General features: G+C 33.1%; 1 protein-coding gene across 8 annotated transcripts in view; it reads right to left on the bottom strand.

Annotated features, from left to right (window-relative positions):
- SNAP91 (synaptosome associated protein 91) overlaps positions 1-20,583 on the bottom strand; it is a 162,227-nt gene that overhangs the window by 57,244 nt on the left and 84,400 nt on the right. For all 8 annotated transcript variants that reach the window (XM_064360873.1, XM_064360871.1, XM_064360875.1 and 5 more), the window contains exons 9-11: positions 13,665-13,706; positions 7,517-7,587; positions 1,626-1,653 (exon numbers count right to left, since the gene is read on the bottom strand). In XM_064360873.1, the coding sequence (XP_064216943.1) occupies positions 1,626-1,653; positions 7,517-7,587; positions 13,665-13,706 (141 nt within the window). The remainder of the gene's footprint in view (positions 1-1,625; positions 1,654-7,516; positions 7,588-13,664; positions 13,707-20,583) is intronic.

Genomic DNA, 20,583 nt, shown 5'->3' with positions numbered 1-20,583 from the left:
AAGATTGAGAAATCATCTAAGAAAAGATTTTTAAAAGCCAATACACGTAAATAGGTTCATAAAAAATGATACTGATGAAACACTGAGAACTTAATGACAGCAATAAATATTACCAACATAAATGCAAAAAATGAAAGTCCACGGAAGCCCATTTAAAAAATGTCTTGTAACAACAAGCTCTGAGGAGATGTAAGAGCTAAGAAAACAGAACCCAAATAATCCTGTTATTACAAAAAGTCAGAAAAAGTCAATTTGGCCAAAATGTAGAAACAGACCAACCCAAAGGATGCCACAATTTTACAACACTCTACTCAGCAGTCATATATTGGAGTTTTTCACATAGACATAATGGTTTTAAACCTGGCCTTATAGCAGAATAAATGGAGCTTTTCACTTGTGTGTTTTATTTGACTGTTCAAGGTCCCTGAGGGGATTTTAGGCAGCCAGCCAACATGGCACTGGCATAGTACATGGTGTCTGAGAATCACCAGTGCAGTCATAATGATATCCTTGAATATCTGTAATGACAACAATTATATAATGGAAATTTGTCAAAGAGGAAAGAACACACCTATTACATTTTTTTGTCTGAAGAATACAATGGTAAATGTGAACTGCAAACCTATAGAAGTAAATACTCTGGTCACTAATAACCCTAGTCCTGTTCTTCCACATGCTAAAAAAGAGATGAGGAGGTAAATGAGTTATTAAAGTTATTAGAGTATATTATCTAAAAGGCATACTTGTGGAAAGGCACCCAATTACAATGGATTTCTCTACCATTGAAACATGCACAATATCATGTGTCTTATCTATCTCATAGGACTCTGATTTAGAATATGTAAAAATGTTTTGCAACTATTAAAACATTCTACTGATAACATTTGTTTTCTGTTGTAATATAAATACATGAAAATGTCTCCGACTTTAAAAATATTTAGTCCAAACAGAGGACTAAATTACATATACTATACTACATTGGACTTAGAAACAAATATGAAAGGGGATACATAAAAACGTAACTTACCTTTCCTCAAACAATTTAAATTAGAATTACCATATGACCCAGCAATTCTACTTCTGGGTATATATCCCCAAAGAATCAAAATCAGGGACTTAAACTGATATTTGTATACCGATGTTCACAGAATCATTATTAATAAACCCAAATGATACAAGCAACCTAAATATCTACTGACAGATGAATGCATGAATAAAGTGTGGTATATACATGTAATGGAATATAATTCAGCCTTCAAAAGGGAGGAAATTTGTGCACATGGTACAACATGGCCAAACCTTGAAGACATGCTAAGTGAAATAAACAAGTCACCAAAGGACAGATACTATATGAGCTCACATATATGAGGTTGCTAGAGTAATCAAATTCATAGAGACAGAAAGCAGAATGTGGTTTCCAGGGGCTTGGGGAGAGAGGGTGTGGTGAGTTATTATTTAATGTATAGTTATAGTTTTGGAAGATAAAAACATGTTCTGAAAATGGATAGTGTGGATGGTTGTACAACAATGTAAATGTACATAATGCCACTGAACTGTACAATTTATGATGGTAAAATGGCAAAAAACAAAAAACAAAAAAACCCTAAATCAAAAACCAAACTTACCTTACTTAATGGAGAGGGAGCACCAGATCTAAAAGGCAACATAAAAAAAATTAAAACTGAATATATATATATATGAATATTATTTGTAGAAGCATTTAAGTTGGATTTCACTTGGTCAAGCATTAACTTGTTTTATAGACAGACTTTTAAAATAATGAACAAACTATTTAAAAAATACTTTTAATATTTTACTTAATAATGACATCCCCTACCAATGTTTTCATCTACCTAATTTCTAGCACTAGAAATACTTAAATTCAACATTATTTTCTATATCTTTAGCAACTTGAATTATTTGAGTCAATCATTGTTGCCTATGTCCATAAAAAATAAACTGTCCAAATGGGAATTTAAAACCATTTTCCCAAGACTTGGAAAAAAACATGCTTTGTAGAATTATAAAAAACCCCAACATCCAGTGGTTTAAATCACTAAGGTTAAAGTACATTGTGAAGATCCCTATGAGTCCTGTATTTGAAATATGTTTCGGTTTCCATATTCATACTCTCGAGGTCTGTTTGTTTTTTCTATGACTGTAATAAAAACTCTAGCAAGAACATTCTAGGAAAAATATTCCCATCATCCTGTTATAACTAGTGGGAGCTTAGAAAAAAACAGCAACTTCGATGCTTGTTTCTAAGAAAATGAAGGAAAATTAGAAAGGGATGAATTTTAAGTTATATTACTGGTAGCATTGACTGTAGATCATTTCTAGCAAAGTACTTCAGAAACAACTGCCAGAACTGCTCACATTTTACTAACTTCAGTTGGTGGAAAATGAATAACAAAACAATATGAAGACTAAATACATTTCAATAAGCAGCTTATATTCAGGGCCTTATTGGATGGCAGAGATGGCTTTTTACTCATCTGCAGAGGAAGTATCACACACATAGCAGCAGCAAAACAAAATCACAGCAGAAATTCAGTAAGTGGAATTTTGTACAATATTATGAATTTTTGTCTTATTGGATATAGCAAATTTAATAGTATTATATGCCACGTTAATATCTTTTAAGTTCAACTTCATTTGCAAATACATGCCTGTCATTTCCTGTTTGAATTTAATTTCTACACATCTATAAACAATGTGTAGCAAGGGCACATGGAGATTTCTGCTATATAAGAAGCATAAGGATAACAACTTGGTTACATGTAGTTTGGCTAAATGTTATCTTAAGAGTAGTCTATGAGGGAAAGGACATATCTTTATCTATACTGTTTATGTCAAAGGGTCTACTGAAATACCTACAGTAAGTTACTTAAGAACTTAAAAATCTAGTACAGCATAAGGTTGAAAATGTCCTACTGAGTTTTGGCTAATAATTTCTCCATTCCGATTATTTTTTCCTTTTATGTATGGAAAAGGAAGGGAGTTAAATCTAAATAAAAATTCAAGAAAATAATAGTCCGAATTCTGCAAAGAAAACATAGAAGCCTTTGACATGGTCACTTTCTAAGAATGAATTAATTTAATTTGTTTCTCTCTCAAGCAATTTTCATAAACCAATTCTTAGTGATATTGGTACAAATACTAATCAAGAAAAGAGAATAGGCTGGGCGTGGTGGCTCACGCTTGTAATTCCAGCACTTTGGGAGGCCGAGGTGGGCAGATTGCTTGAGGTCAGGAGTTCAACACCAGCCTGGCCAACATGGCGAAACCCTGTCTCTACTAAAAACACACAAAAAAATTAGCTGGGTGTGGTGGCATGCCCCTGTAATCCTAGCTACTCGGGAGGCTGAGGCAGGAGAACGCTTGAACCTAGTGGGTGGAAGTTGCAGTGAGCTGAAATCGCAACACTGCACTCACTTCAGTCTGGGAGACAGAGAGAGACTTTGTCTCAAAAAAAAAAAAAAAAAAAAAAATCAAGGGCTTTGGAAATATGTTTCTAAACTAATACCTAAAATATTATAATTTCTATAACATCTTTTACTCCATAGCAAGAATGAAGATATAATAAAAATGACAGAATTGTTCTACCTGATATAAAAGAATATCATACTCAAAGTTAAGTATGAAAAATCATAATTGGTACAAAAATCATTTTGTCAAGATTCCACATAAACAATATTACTAAATGATACCTGTAGTTATCCCACAAATTAAGCAAACAAACAAAAATCTACTGTCTCTGTTGAGATATCATCCCACTTACCACATTATATCTTAACTGTCTGTTTAATTCTCTGTCTTCTTCACTAAATACCAATTTTTTTTGAAAGGAAGGAACTCATCCTATTGTTTGTATCCCTAGCACTTTACATAGCACCTGACATTTTCTATATTATTTGAATTTTAAAATTAGAATATATTCAGGTATTCATTCTATAATCAATAAATTAACCAGAAGTCTTTAAAAAGTTATTTTCTGTGAAACAAAACTGTCAGGATGTGTGACCTATGTTTCCATAAACCAGAGCTGGCTTTTGCTATGATTTAATTAAAGGGGTGAGAACCAGAGGTGCTCCAATGGGGCCATAGCTTTCAGAAGCATCATTTATCACTGATTAAACTCTAAAAGTTCCCAGGCTTAGAGAGGTTAATAACTTTCCCATGTCTCATCATGCTTTAATGGTGGATTCCAGATTCTAGTCCAAGTCTATCTGCTTCTCAGAGCCTATGCTCATTCCACATTCCAACCCCTCAAACACAGATAAACTTGGCACACTTGCTTTTCTCTTACACAACATATAAATTACTCTTGTTTCTTGCTTGTTTTTCCATCCTACTGTTAGTCATTGCCCTTTAGGAAAGAAGATGCTACATCATTTATGTACAGACAATATTTATTTAAAAGACCAATACTTATATTAATAATTTCACCTAGAAAAATCTAGTAGATAATGAACCATGTTGGAAAAAACAAGGTATTAAGAAAATTGTAGAAGAAAATGAATGACCCATATAAATAATCTACTCTAAAGTCTGTAAAACACTACATACTCATGAGTTTCACTATGAACACAGCAAATGTCCATATTTCCTTCCAAGATGTTAATAGGATGCTGTCAAAGATAATATGTTGTTATGTTTTATTTGAGTCCCTACATAGTTTTGAGTATAAATGCTAGGCAGAAAAAACTACAGATGTGAAAGATCTATCTACATCCTCCAAATAATTTGAATTATAAAGTACTTATCTTAAATTTCCTGTAACCTCAACACTTAGTAAACTCACATAAAGAATAAAATAAATTTCTCTTTTTTGTCCTGTGGAATTATAGAAACATACAATATACAAAGGTATATCACACAGTATTGCACACAATTACAAATCTATATAGCAGTGGACACAAGGCACTAAATATAAAGGGCATGCATATTCTTTATAGCAGACATTTGCAAATGCTTCAATTTTTGTATATACTTGGCTTAGAGGTTAGAATAGTTTCATACTGTGACCAGAAGACAAATAAAACAATTTCAAGTAATTATTTTTTAAATAAATTTGTCTTTTGGCCTTTCTGCTATATGCCATGGGGGAAATCTTTTGTTTACTAAACAAATAAAAAAATCTTTCATTTCTAAAATCTAAGAGGACTATATCAACATATATACACACATATATATACATCTAAGAGAGATTGTTAGTCTAGATCCAAGAAGACCAAAAGAAAGTAAAACCATTTATGCCAGTCACCTTGGGAGACAAAAATAAAGCATAATGTAAAACCATAGATGTGTAAAAGGGACAGATATCAGTTTTAAATGTTCTAAATACCAAATGTGGAATATTAAGAGTGTTTTTTGCATTTTAAGTAATTACCAAATGCAAAAAACTCACTCCATACAGTACTCACCCTTCACTTAAGTTCCGAGGTAAGCACAAACATACAAAGAAGAAAATAGTTAACTATTATAGTTCACTTATTTAAAAAAAAATAGGGAATAAGCAAAAGACAACTTCAAATGTGGTCTTAGCCAATTCAGAAGAGAAATATGACAAGCATAAAATGATTTTAAAGGAAAAAGAAAAATTATTCTAAGAAAAATGCAATTTGAACTGGAAGATTATTGAATTTTAAATTTCACTTCTCTAGAAATGTAACTAAATGTCCATAGCTATTTAAAAAAAAAAAAAAAAACAAAAAAACAGCTTGCGGTGACCACAAGGGGGCGAATTTAGATTTGAAGTCAGGGCCCCTTCTGGCTACAGAAGGAGGCTTCTCTGTGATTGCTGCCCTGATAGACGTTAACAAAAAAAATAAGGGAAGGGTGTGGCCTTATGTGGGGTATGGAGGACCCTGAGTGGAAGAGTGCAGAGAAACTGACTTACTGTGTACATCCAGCACTGCACAAGAGAGAGACTTTAACTTTAGGGGATGTGTGTATTTCCTTAGCTAAAGACGTCCATCTGTCACAGGAGCAGAAACATTTCTCAGCTTCCTGTCTCCATTTGCTTAAATCCTAGGCAACTCATTTGGCTTCCCAGATACCTGAATAGAGGGTGGGCCCAGAAATAACTGGACTAGGGCATCTCTTATTGTGATCTAATGTACTCTCATGTCAAGTCTGATTATACCTGGCCACACTGAAATCGAGGGCAGAGCCTGGACAGTGGAAACAACCTTGAAAGAACCCCTGAGAGCTCCTGCTACCTATCATTCCAAATAGCTCTGCCATAATTGCCTGGAAGACTCTTACACTGTTGCTTACCAGGGCAAATTTAAAACATACAATAATTTCTACACTAACTTGAAAAAATATTATAGAAATAACACAGCTAATGAAATAACCAGAAAAAAAAAGTAACATCAAGACACAAGCCTAGATTCTGGGAGAATGTCCAGAAGGAAGAAAGTCAGAAAGAAGTTGCATTTTGATAGCTCTGTCATAGGTAAAAACTGTTATCAGTCTACAGCCCTGAAATGATCATTTCACTGGTTGTGTCTACTAATTCCTGCTGTCAACCTAAATTGAATAAACAAAAAGCTAGTATCATCAACAAAGACAGATTTCAAGCTCTCTCTGTAGAGGACCTACATTAAGTGTTTAAATGGAGATAATGAAGTATAAAATAGTTCCTAGCCTTTAGATTCAGAAAATCTACTTAAATCATACATGTAAAAAAAAAATAGCCACAATACTATGCAGTTCAGGATAAAGAAAGACTTCATGAGAACGTAGGACTAGAGATGGCCCTCCCAGGAAGCATAAAATTTACAAAGCAGGACAAAGAGGGTGGGCATCCTAAGACTTGCAGAATTACAGTCTGAATAAGGCAGAAAGATTGGAAAACACCAGGCCTTGTGAATAGACAAGTTTCACACCCGCTGGAGAGATGGGGGAAAAAAAGGAACCTGGACATTTTGTGCATGTAGTGAGAAAAAAAATAGTCAAAAAATATAAGTATCCAAACACAAAGGTATGAAAATCTAGTAAAATTGTACTTATCACTGCTTGATTGCTATTCTCTATATAAAAGAGTCTATGAATAAAATGTCAGTAGGGAGACTGGAGTCCAAAAAACTATGTTTGAGGGCTTTTCTTTTTTCACAGTGGGGTTGATAACAATCATAGAGTGTTCAAGGCTGCTTGTAAAATTGTGCTTGTTTTCACTCATGTCCAATGATAACAGCTTCGATTTGTAAACACAAATAACTAGTTTTACATATATTGTGAATTCCTTCTAAGGGCAAATGTTCAAATCATCAGGTTCAGTTAATGTAGGTACAATCTACTAATTGGCTGCATTAGCCGGCAGAGAGATTGTCTACACCTGCTGTTATAAGTTAATAGTAAGGGCAAAGGTTCTGAGGAAGCCCAGAAAAATTATAATAAAGCATGCCCTAAAACTAGAGCAATATAAGTTGTACCATGATAAATCTCATTTTTAGAAGAACAACTCTAGTATTTTTCATCTTATTTAGAATATACAACTAATGCGTACTTGTTTCCAGGTTTCTTTCCTTCTAATGTATTTAGATGCTGTTCAAGCGTCTCCATAAGACTGCTGGGAGCCTACAATAAGAAAGTAAAAATAAATGTATGCATTGTTTACTTTCAATGTAAACACACTGTAACATCACTGTAACTCTACATAGTGGAAGTCTGTGGACGGACCCTGATATATATGTGAGATAATTTAATTCCAGGTTCTTTCAGTATTTAAATATTTAAATTCCATGGACTTTCAGACAGGCCCATCTTAAATACACTTAACTCCACTGCATAACAAATAGCATCGCAGTATAGCAAATAGCATTACAGTGTGGTTTCAGTGCAGAAATTACATTGGATAGACTTTTACTAAGATATTACTTATATGCAGTAAACTCAAGTCAAGTTCACCACCTCCTTCCCATAAGACCACAGTAAAAAGTAATAAGTATTTGTATTCAAGTCAAAAATATAAGTGCCCAAATACAAATTTACAGAAATTTGAAAATACAGTAAAATCTCACTTATCTACATTCAACTGAAATATTAGGAACAATCATTTTAATATATTTTAAAAAGGTAGTGAGTAAGAGTTGTGGGGAAAAGAACATAATTCTAATAATTAATAACAATTAAGATTTTATTGACCTATTTATATATAAAAATATATTTGTATGCATAATAAAGTAACTTTTAGCAAATATTAGAGCATGTGTTTTGGCAGATTTAATAAATTTCAACTCTTAAGAAGTACTTGAATGTTTCCTTTTATAAATAAAATTTTAGGCAATATAAAGTGATGATATTTTACTGTATATTTAAGGAAAAATAATAGGTTCATGCAAATATTTCACCCAGTCTATTTCTTAAGCATTAGAGATTTAATTTCATCTTTCTCAAATAGTTGTAATCCAAATTAGACCTTAACAGCAGCACAGGCATTCAAAGAACAGCATTTCTAAAATGAAATATATAACTATACTTATATTTAATTCTAACAATTTTTCTTTAAATTAATGTGAAATTAATTTTGAAAGACATTTGAAAGATATTGAAGTAACTATGCTAACTGATAAAGGAACTCACAGAATTCAGACATTCATATAATGGTATCTATTACACTATACCTTTAATAACAGATTAAAATACTTATTAAAAACACTTTTGAAAATTCAGGACTTTTATTTAATACTCATTTTTCATTTCACTAGTAGAGTCGTAAACTATCTTAACATTATGTGATTATTATGCGTGTAATGATGTGATTATTATAAATGTAAATTACCAAATGAACTAAAACATGTAAATTTAGATATATAAAAATTACTAAGTGAACCAAAATATGAACTTGATCAAAATGATGAAGGTAAGATAGAAAGGAACAGCCCTGTCAGCATTATTTTAAAAGCTTTAACTACAGAGTTAAAAAAAAGATTACCAGGGAGATATAACAAGTTTAGAAAATTATAAGAATTAGGATTTTAAAATATAACTCAGATAAATATGGACTTAATAAATTCTAGTAAACTACAACTAAGACTATACTTCTAAGTTTAAAAAATGAATTTTAAAAGAGATACAGAAAACTTTGTTCTAGATAACAGATTATAAACTATAAAGAAATGCTCATTGAATAAAGAATGTACACGGTAACCTTAAAAAGAAAAAATATAAACTGCTTCAAAATTTTTAGATGAAGTCATATCTGGTCACTTCAAAATTGTCATACTAATTGCCAATGTTGTTGATGATGATGATGATGATGGATTTTAGGAGGACTGGGCATATAAATTTTTCCTATTTCTGTTTTTTTAATTGGGATAGTAGTAAGGAAAGAAAATAAGCTATAGAACTTCTTCCCAGTAAGAAGACTTAGATATTCTGAATGTTAAATATAAAGTAAAGAAAGTGATTCTTTTGCTAAACCTAAGTTTAAAATATGGTCTAAGAAAAATGCTATTTATAGTCACAAAATAGCAACAAATATGGGATAACCAAAAATAGGTAATATTTTATCCTATTAAGTTCCTTAGTTACCTAAAACAAAACAAAACAAAAAACCCAGGAAGAGAGTTGGCCATTTCATCCATTTTGTAAAGTTTCTTACTAAGTGAGAAAATTGAAAAATTAGGTAGAAGTCACAAAAGAAATCACAACAGCTGAAAGAGAAACTTGATCAAGGAATACAAGACTATCAAACTGACTTTTGTCTTAAAGGGAATTATATAGTAATACACTGCACATAAAATTAAGTTTGGAGCATTCCATCCTAGAAGCTTGAAAGTGCTTCATCATTTATATTTCTTATAAGGACATGTGAAATCAAAGGGAAATAAATTCCTTAAATGACTTTGGAGGAAAAAAGTGCTTTGATAGTAATATCCAGGAGTGCAGGAATGTCTGCCTTTCTAACTGCATCTACGGCAGCAAGGACATCCCGGCATGCAGTAGAAAATAAGTGAAAACTACCTCTTAAACTTCCAAGGAGCAAAACTTTGAGAATGCCTCTGCTGTTGTAAAAGGAATTTAATATAACAAAATATAATTAGCAGGCTCTATGGTTGCTTATTTTAAAAAATGCCACAATCAATAGACCAATCAGATGAGAACACCAGTCCAAAGAACAAGAGTCAGCCTGTGAAAGCTAACAGATAACAGTAACATATCATGGTTACCGACTCATCAGTTGTATGGTCCTTAAAAGGAGACCTTTCTTTACTGGTAGTTTTCATGTCAACCAGAATTCCTGACATCAAAACCTAAGATTTTTTTCATAAATGAAGATATTTTACATTTGGAATGCACACATGACACAAACAGGAATATTAAAAATTATTTTCTTGGAACAAATTCATAGCTGATTGTGAGCCCAGTCTCCAAAAGAAAGCATTCATCTACAATTTAGATGCTATAGATTATAAAGCATCATTAAAACCAAATATTAAAAAAGCAATCAAAAGATCATTCAAATTTTTAACATTAGATCTAAGAAACCATTTGAAAGTGCAGAGGAGAAATATTTCAGTTCTGATATATTCAGTTCTTACCCAAAACAGTTATATTTGAATGTCCTTAAAAATTTCATTGATATTCATGAATAATTTAAATATAATAATTATGATATTATGTGTATAATTTTAAAAGGGTTACAGATGATTGCATTCATGTTTAATGTACAGTCTCTAACCTAAAAGATATTCACTAAATTCATAAAAACATTCACGAAATTCCTCCATTCCATTTTGCTGCAAGAGGAATTCTAATCCTTTTTTAAGTTATGAGCATTCTATTCCTACTTTCAGTAGGAAGCCCTTCTGGTCTCCATTTCTTCTTTAACACTCTCTTCTGACAGGTATTTTTGTTCATTACCATGGCTAGATTGAGTGGCTGTGGTGGCCGCAGACAAGCCTGGTAGAGAGTAGAATCTAATCTTAGAAGAGTAGAACCAAATCCGTATAACCTGGTACTTCTAACCCATCTGTCGATTAATCCTGGTTTCAAGGATGAAACACTGTCTAAAGGACTAACCCCAGAACAATTCACATGCTAACTCAGACGTAATCATAACTGTCAGAGGTCTATATCCTCAGTTCAGTTAGAGACTTCCATTAGACCTAGGGGCTCTACATTAGAATGAAGAAGGGTGTTTAGCTCTATGTCACTTACAACCCCAAAAGAAACCACAGTTAGGTTATTTATTAAGAAATTTCAGAAGCGTATCATATTCTTGTATTGGGATTTAAATGTACGAGGAAAATTGAAGTAGCAGAATTTTTCTACAAACAGGTAATTTAAAAATAAATATTTTTCCCCATTTAAAAAATCTTTTAGGTTCAGGGGTACAAGTGCAGGTTTGTCATATAGGTAAACTGCAAGTCACAGGGGTCTGTTGTACAGATTATTTCATCACTCAGGTAATAAGCATAGTACCTGATAGGTGATTTTTAAATTCTTACCCTCCTACCACCTTCCACCCTCCAGTAGGCCTCCGTGTCTGTTGTTCACTTCTTTGTGTCCATATATACTCAATGTTTAGCTCCCACTTGTGAGAACATGCAGTATTTGGTTTTCTGTTTCCGCATTAGTTTACTTGGGATATTGGCCTCAAGCTCCGTCGACCTTGCTGAGAAAAACATGATCTTTTCTTTTTAATGGTTGTGTAGTATTCCATGGTGTATATGTACCACATAAAAATAAATGTTAATATTGAAACTGATATGGTGTTTAAGGTCCTAACAAAAGCAGAGGACAGAGTGCTAACAGATTCTGATGAATTTCTACCATGGAATAGCTTCCTAATAGACCCAGGGCAAGATTTTATTTTCTTTGAGGGAGGAGTCTCTGTTTCCTAAATTATGAAAACACACAGCTTAAATCATTTAGTAAAATACTGTTTCTGGGCTTCTTGAGGGGGAGATTATAAAAATCATAATAACTATTATAGTATCATAAAAAATCTAATCCAAGTGTACGATTTCAATGATGTACTTTGCAGTGATATGCTATCATTGTCTAATGTTAAAAGCAGAAAGGAATTTAAGTAGTCCTTTGAATACTTCCTTGTCTCCTTTCAGACTCTGCTCAAACTAAGTGTGACAGATAAGGACCTATATTCTTAACTGAGAGCCTAGTTTCTCTTTTATTCTATAGTAAGGGTGTCCATAGAGTTGAAATACAGATGATTTGCTATACTTCTAGAAGCTATTCATTAGCTTCTAAATGACAGTTAAATATTTTAATATCTTAAAAGTTAACATGTATTACTTATGTGGATTATTTTTTTAAATGTACTATAAATTTTACTAAAACTGATTAGTTTAAATGAAACACACTTATTTTCTTTGCTTTTAGTTATAGTGTTACAAAGATAAATCTGTATCTAATAAAGAGATTTTTAATGGTACTTTATGCACACTTAATTTTTTGGCCATATCCAAAATGATACCAATATCTTATTCAGGCATGTGCCTCATCAAAAGAACACCATTTTCACATAGTAGCAGAAATATTTTATACTAATATTCTGTCTATGAGAAAGAACTATCTCCCAACTTTTAACTGAAAAATACAATGCTACCATGTTCTGAATTTCTCTGTGAATTTTATTCATAAAGTATTCTTGATATTTAATTGTTATTTTAATAATACAAATACAGAAGATCATTTCTTTGAGTTTCCCTAATTTTTAATAAAAATTTAAGGATTAATATTGTTTTAAAGATGGAAACATTTCAAGGCATAATAAAGATAGCGAATTATTAAATGCATTTTGATATTATTAAAAAGTGGATATCTTTCATTATAACAATTTTTTTCTATTATAATGACTATATTTACAAGGACAGAAAGTTCATACATTCATTACTGATATATGAGATAGCAGCTCTATGTTTTCTCCTGTTATCTCTACAATAACATTATTTCTAGTTAGATAACATGAGACATAAATTTACCATAACAGAGTGCTTAGCAAAAACAGTTCCTGCCAATTATGAGAAAAGTTATACAATAAAGCTGTACCAATGAATGACCTTGAATCTATATATTAGGATCCATATAAAGTACCCTCTTCACAGATAAAGTGATTGATACAGAGCCCCTCTATTGTTGTTATTTACTAGATGGGCTCCAGAACAGTCACTCATCTACCACTATTTTATTAGTTTATTTTATACATGGACATGCCTTCACTTCATAGGGGAGACAAGTAGTTAAACTGTGACATCAGAGTTTTCCCTATTCATAGTCTTCCTTCATAATCTGGGACATGTTAGAAACTAGGAAGACAAGCAGGAGGAAAAGTTCTAATATTCTGATGATCAGGCCTACAAGTAGTAACTTTTCATAGCTAAAGCACTTTTATTAACATTATTCAAGGTTTCCTTTTGATCAAGTTTAAAATGAAAAGATGAGTTCATTTACTAAATTCAGTTGCCTTTAAAGAAGAAACTGTATCATATGAGTAAGAAAGTCTTCCTATTACCTCCAGAAATATATTCAATAGCTAGAAAAAATAAGTAAGGTAGAATAATTTCCAAGAAAGCTGGTTGGCCTAAATTAAAAATGTATGACATTCTTACAACACTATGCCTATTTGTGGCAATATATGGGTTAATAACCTCATGCATAGTAAATCTTCCACTGAGAGAGTTGCTTACCTGTGTGAGGTCAGGAATGTCACCTTTATCAATACCAACTTGCTGTGGATTTAAAAAATTAGAAATTAGAATTTTTAATTTTTTTTTCATTTAATGGACAATCACCTACACAAATAGTTAAAACAGTTCAATCTTGAGGTACATGAATTATTTTACATATCACTCTCACTTTGAACATGTACTTTTTAGGCAGTTTTTCACTCAATGTAATAGAGTAATAATTTCATTAATATAGCTAGATATAACAAATGTATAGAATTTTACTAGAATCCAGAAAGAAATGACAATAAATTGAAGCATAAAATGTAATGGTATCCTCCTTAGTTAATAGAAGCTCAAAATGTAAAACACTGCTTAGATTAAATTTAGTTAATTATGCCCAGCTTCTGGATAGGGAATGTTCATTTAGTTAAAACTCATTCAGAGTATAATTTCCACCCTTTCTCCCACAGACCTAATTTTGTTAGTTTCTTATGTATCCTTTCAGAGTTTCTTTACGTATATTCAAGGAAATAGGAAATTATATATATACTCATTTCCCCATTACTACACAAATAATAGCATATTACATACAATGAACTTTTATCTTTCACTTGAAAATATATTTTAGAGATATATCCGTATCAACACACAGAATGTTCTCATTTAATAAACAGCTTCATAGAACTTTCTTGTCCTAAAATTTAATTGGCAATTTATTAATGGACACTAAAGTTGCTTTCAATCTCTTGCCATTGCAAACAGTGCTGCACATACCATTTTGCATGTGTGTGTACATATCTGTATGACATACTTGTAGTGAAATTACCAGATAAAAACATATTGTTAATTTTGTTAGCATGTGGGTAGGGGCAGACAAAGAGAGGGGAGGAAAAGCAAATATGAAAAAAATATTGATAAAAGTGAATCAATGAAGAGACCATATTTGTTCATTATATCTCAATTCTTCTGTAGGTTTGAAAATTATTCAAAGTAAAAACTTGGGAAAAAACACAAATCACATGTATCATTTTATATAAATAATGAAATTGAGGTTCAAACAAACAAAGTGGGTTAAGCCAAAGTATCTCTCTCTGAGAAATGAAGAGCTTTGATTATACTGATGGAAATGTAGAAGTAAATACATGAAGCAAAAGTGCCGGGCTGCTATAAAGACAATAAAGCAAACTGGAGATCAGAAAGTCCATTTGTGTGTCAAATGCTGAACTACCTTCTTTCCTTTTTCTTCTCTATGTCTACAGCAGGGTTTCCCCATCTTGGCACGATTGGCATTTGGGGAGAGCAAGTCTTGTTGGGGGCTTTCCTGTGAATTGTAGGATGTTTAGCAGCATCCCTGGCCTCTACCCACAGGATACTAGTAGCCACCCTCTCCAATGTGATAATAAAAAAAATCTCTAGATGCCATACTTTTGACCAAAGAGAGTGGCGGAGAGGGGAAAGCAAAATGACTTGCTGTAGAGACCACTGACATAGCACTTGCCCTAATCTCTCTGGATCAAATAATGTTTAAATCCAGAATTCCATATTTTCCTTTTTTCCCCCTGTATTATCAAATATTATTTTTTATTAATTTCTTTTTTAAATCCATTTTTATTTTAGATTCAGGGGTACAAGTGCAGATTTGTTACAAAGGTACATTGTGTAATGCTGAGGTTTGGGCTTCTATTAATTGGGCTTCTAACACAGTACCTAACAGGAAGGTTTTCAGACCTTGACTCCCTCCCTTTGTACCTCCTTTTGGAGTCCCCAGTGTCTATTGTTCTCATCTGTATGCATGTATCCAAGACTTAGCTCTCAGTAACAACTGAAAAATGTGGTATTTGGTTTTCTGTTTCTGCATTAGTTCACTTAGGATAATGACCCCAGCTGCATTCATGTTGCTGCAAACGGCATGATTTCATTCTTTTTTATGGTTGCATAATATTCCATGGTGCATACATGCCACATTTTCTTTAACTAGTCCACCACTGATGGGTACCTAGGTTGATTCCATGTCTTTACTATTGTGAATAGTGCTGCAATGAACATATGAGTGCATGTGTCTTTTTTGGTAGAACAATTTATTTTCCTTTGGGTATATACTCAGTAATGGGATTACTCAGTCAAACAGTAGTTCTATTGTTAGTTCTTTGAGAAATCTCCGGACTGCTTTCCACAGTGGCTGAACTACATTACATTCCCACCAACGGTGTATACAAGTTTCCTTTTCTCTGCATCCTTGCCAACATGTTGTTTTTTTGCTTTTTAATAATATCCATTCGGACTGGGTGTAAGACAGTATCTCACTGTGGTTTTGATTGGCATTTCTCTGATGATTAGTGATGTTCAGTGTTTTTTTCAATTGTTTATTGGCCACTTATATGTCTTCTTCTGAGATGTGTCTGTTCATGTCCTTTTCCTACTTTTTAATGGGGTTCTTTTTCTTTCTTGGTGATTTGTTTAAGTTCTGTATAGATTCTGGCTATTAGTCATTAGTCAGACACAAAGGTGATGAATATTTTCTCTCATTCTGTAGGTTGTCTGTTTACTCTGCTAATAGTTTCTTTTTCTGTGCAGATCTTTAAACAGCTTTTGGTTGTCAATTTTAATTTTTGTTGCAATTGCTTTTGAGGGATTGGTCATAAATTCTTTGCCAAGGCCAATGTCCAGAAGGGTATTTTCTAAGTTTCCTTCTAGCATTTTTATAGTTTGTGGTCTTTCATTCATCTTTAGTTAATTTTTGTATATGGTGATAGGTAGGAAATCCAGTCTCATTCTTTTGCATATAGCTATCCAGTTTTCTCAGCACCATTTTTGAATAAGGAGTACTTTCCCCTTATTATGCTTATTTTTGTCAACTTATCAAAGATCAGTTGGTTATAGGTGTGCTGCTTTATTTCTGGGTTCTTTATTCTATTTCACTGGTCTATGTGTCTGTTTTTGTACCAGTATCATGCTGTTTTGGTTATTGTACCCTTGTAGTATAGTTTGAAGTCAGGTATTGTGATAACTCTGGCTTTGTTCTTTTTGCTTAAGATTGCTTTGGCTACTCCACCTCTTTTTTGGCTTCATATAAATTTAATTTCTTTTAGTTCTGTGAAAAAATGACATTGATAATTTGATAGACATAGCATTGAATCTACAGATTGCTTTGGGCAGTAGAGCCATTTTAACAATATTGATTCTTCCAATTCATGAGCATGAGATGTTTTTCCATTTGTTTATGTCATCTCTCATTTCTTCCAGTAGTGTTTTGTAGTCCTCCTTGTAGAGATCTTTTATCTCCTTGGTTAGAGGTATATCCTAGATTTTTAATTTCTTGTTGTGGCTATTGTAAATGGGATTGCATTCTTGATTTGGGTTCTCAGACTGAAAGTTACTGGTGCATAGAAATGCTATTGACTTTGATGTTTGTAGGTAGACTTTGTATCCTAAAACTTTACTGAAGTTGTTTATCAGGTTCAGGAGTTTTTTGATGGAATCCTGAGGATTTTCTAGGTATAGAATAATATTTCAGCAAAAGAGTGATAGTTTGACTTCCTCTTTTCCATTTGGATTTCTTTTATTTCCTTCTCTTTCCTGACTGCTCTGTAGGACTTCCAGTATTATGCTGAATAGTAGTCGTGAGAGTGAGTATCCTTATTTTGTTCTAGTTCTTAAAGGGAATGCTTCCAGCTTTTGCTCATTCAGTGTGATGGTGGCTATGGGTTTGTCACAGACAGTTCTTGTTATTTTGAAGTAAGTTCCTTCACTGCCTAATTTTTGGAGGGTTTGTATCATGAAGGGAGATTAGATTTTACAGAAAGCTTTTGCTGCATCTATTGAGATGATTACATGGTTTTTGTTTTTAATTGTTTATGTGGTGAATTACATTTATTGTTTTGCATATGTTGAACCAACCTTGAATCCCAGAAATAAAGCCCATTTGATTGTGGTGAATCAACTTTTTGATGTGCTGCTAGATTTAGTTTGCTATTATTTTGTTGAGGATTTTTGCATCTATGTTTGTCAAGGATATTGGCTTGTAGTTTTCTTTTTTTTGTTGTTGTGGCTGTGCCAGATTTTATTATCAGGATGATACTGGTTTCATAGAATAAGTTAGGGAGGAATCCCCCCATTCTCAATTTATTGAAATAGTTTCAGTAGGATTGCTACCAGTCTTCTTTTTACACCTGGTAGAATTTAGTTGTGAATCCATTTGGCCCAACGCTTTTATTGGTTAGTAGGTATTTCACTACTGAAGTCAGTTGCAGAACTTGCTATTGTTCTTTCAGACCAATAACAGACTTTCAATTTCCTCCTGGTCCAATCTTGAAAAGTTGTGCTTTTCTAGAAATTTATCCATTTCCTCTAGATTTCTACTTTGTGTGCATAGAGGTGTTCATAGTAGTCTAGAGGATTTTTTCTGTTTTTGTGGGATCATTTGTAATGTCACCTTTGTCATGTATGACTGTGCTTATTTGGGTCTTCTCTCTTTTTGTGTTAATCTAGCTAGTGGTCGATCAGTCTTGTTTTTTTTTTTATTTCACTAATTTTTATTTCACTGATTCTTTGTATGTTTTGGGGGGTGTCAATTCCATTTATTTATTTAATTTCCATAAGTTATTGGGGAATAGGTGAGGTGGTGTTTGGTTACATAAGTAAGTTCTTTAGTGGTGATCTGTGAGATTTTGAAGCACCCATCACCCGAGAAGTATACACTGCACCCTATTTGTAGCTTTTTATCCCTCACTCCCTTTCCACCCTTTCCCTGGGTCCCCAAAGTCCATTATGTCATTCTTATGTTTTTGCATCCTCATAGCTTAGCTCCCACTTATGAGTGAGAACATAGGATGTTTGGTTTTCCATTCCTGAGTTACTTTACTTAGAATAATAGTCTCCAATCTCATCCAGGTTGCTGTGAATGCCATTAACTCATTCCTTTTTATGGATGAGTTATATTCCATTGTATATATACATCACAGTTTATTTATCCATTCATTTATTGGTAGGCATTTGGGTTGGTTCCAGGATTTTGCAATTGTGAATTGTGCGGCTATAAACGTGTGTGCAAGTTATCTTTTTCATATAATGACTTCTCTTCCTCTAGGTAGATACCCAGTAGTGGGACTGCTGGATCAAATGTTAGTTCTACTGTTAGTTCTTTAAGGAATCTCTACACTGTTTTCCATAGTGGCTGTACTACTTTACATTCCCACCAGTAGCGTAGAAGTGTTCCCTGTTCACCACATCCATGCCAATATCTACAGTTTTTTGATTTTTTGATTATGGACATTCTTGCAGAAGTAAGATGGTATTGAATTGTGGTTTTGATTTGCATTTCCCTGATCATTAGTGAAGTTAAGCATTTTTTTTCATATGGCTGTTGGCCATTTGTGTTATCTTCTTTTGAGAATTGTCTATTTATGTCCTTAGCCCACTTTTTGATGCAATTGTTTTTTTCTTCTTGCTGATTTGAGTTTATTGTAGATTCTGGATTTTAGTCCTTTGTCAGATGTATAGATTGTGAACATTTTTTTCCCACTGTGAGGGTTGTCCGTTTACTCTGCTGACTATTCCTTTTGCCTTGCAAAAGCTCTTTGGTTTAGTTAAGTCTCAGAAATTTATCTTTGTTTTTATTGCATTTGCTTTTGGGTTCCTGGTCATGAAAACCTTGCCTATGCCAATGTCTAGAAGAGTTTTTCCAAAGTAATATTCCAGAATTTTTATAGTTTCAGATCTTAGATTAAGTCCTTAATTGATCTTGAGTTGATTTTTATATACGGTGAGAGATTATGATCCAGTTTCATTCTCCTACATGTGGCTAGCCAATTATTTCAGCACCATTTGTTGAAAAGGGTGTCCTTTCCCCACTTTGTTTTTGTTGGCTTTGTTGAAGATCAGTAGGCTGTAAGTATTTGGGTTTATTTCTGGGTTCTCTGTTCTGTTCCACTAGTCTATGTGCTTATTTTTATACCAGTACCATGCTGTTTTAGTGACTATGGCCTTATAGTGTAGTTTGAAATCAGGTAATGTGATGACTCTAGATTTGTTCTTTTTGCCTAGTCTTGCTTTGGCTATACAGGATCTTTTTTGGTTCCACATGAATTTTAGAATTTTTTTTTCTAATTCTGTGAAAAATAATGGTGGGATTTTGATGGGAATTGCATTGAATCTGTAGATAGCTTTTGGCAGTATGGTCATTTTTGCAATACGGATTCTACCCATCCATGAGCATGGGATGTGTTTTCATTTGTGTTGTCTATGATGTCTTTCAGCAGTGTTTTGTAGTTTTTCTTGTAGGTGCCTTTCACTTCCTTGGTTAGGTATACTCCTAAGTATTTTATTTTTTTGCAACAATTGTAAAAGGGGTTGAGTTCTTGATTTGATTCTTGCCTTGGTCGCTGTTGGCGTATAGCAGAGCTATTGATTTGTGTACATTAATTTTATATCCAGAAACTTAGTTGCATTTATATCAGGTCTAAGAGCCTTCTAGAAGAGTCTTTAGAGTTTTTGAGGTAAACAATTCATATCATCAGCAAACAGCGACAGGTTGACTTCCTCTTTACCAATTTGGATGCTATTTATTTCTCTTGTCCGATTCCTCTGGCTAGGACTTCCAGTACTATGTTGAAAAGGAGTGGTGAGAGTGGGCATCTTTGTCTTGTTCCAGTTCTCAGAGGAATGCTATCAACTTTTCCCCATTCAGTATTATGTTGGCTGTGTGTTTGTCATAGATGTCGGATGAAGCCTTTTATCGTTATATAACGTCCTTTTTTGTCTTTTTTAACTACTGTTGTTTTAAAGTTTGTTTTGTCTGATATAAGAATAGTTCCTCTCCTGCTAGCTTTTGCTGTCCATTTTCCTGAAATGTCTTTTTCCACACCATTACCTTAAGTTTGTGCAAGACTTTATGTGTTAGGTCAGTCTCTTGAAGTTGGCAGGTAGGTGGTTGGTGAAT

The sequence above is a fragment of the Aotus nancymaae genome, unplaced genomic scaffold (genome assembly GCF_030222135.1).
Source record: "Aotus nancymaae isolate 86718 unplaced genomic scaffold, 86718_ANA_hifiasm-v0.15.2.pri h1tg000040l, whole genome shotgun sequence".
NCBI lineage: Eukaryota > Metazoa > Chordata > Mammalia > Primates > Aotidae > Aotus > Aotus nancymaae.
Note: the sequence above shows the minus strand (reverse complement) of the source record. Positions and strands in the feature narration are given on the sequence as shown.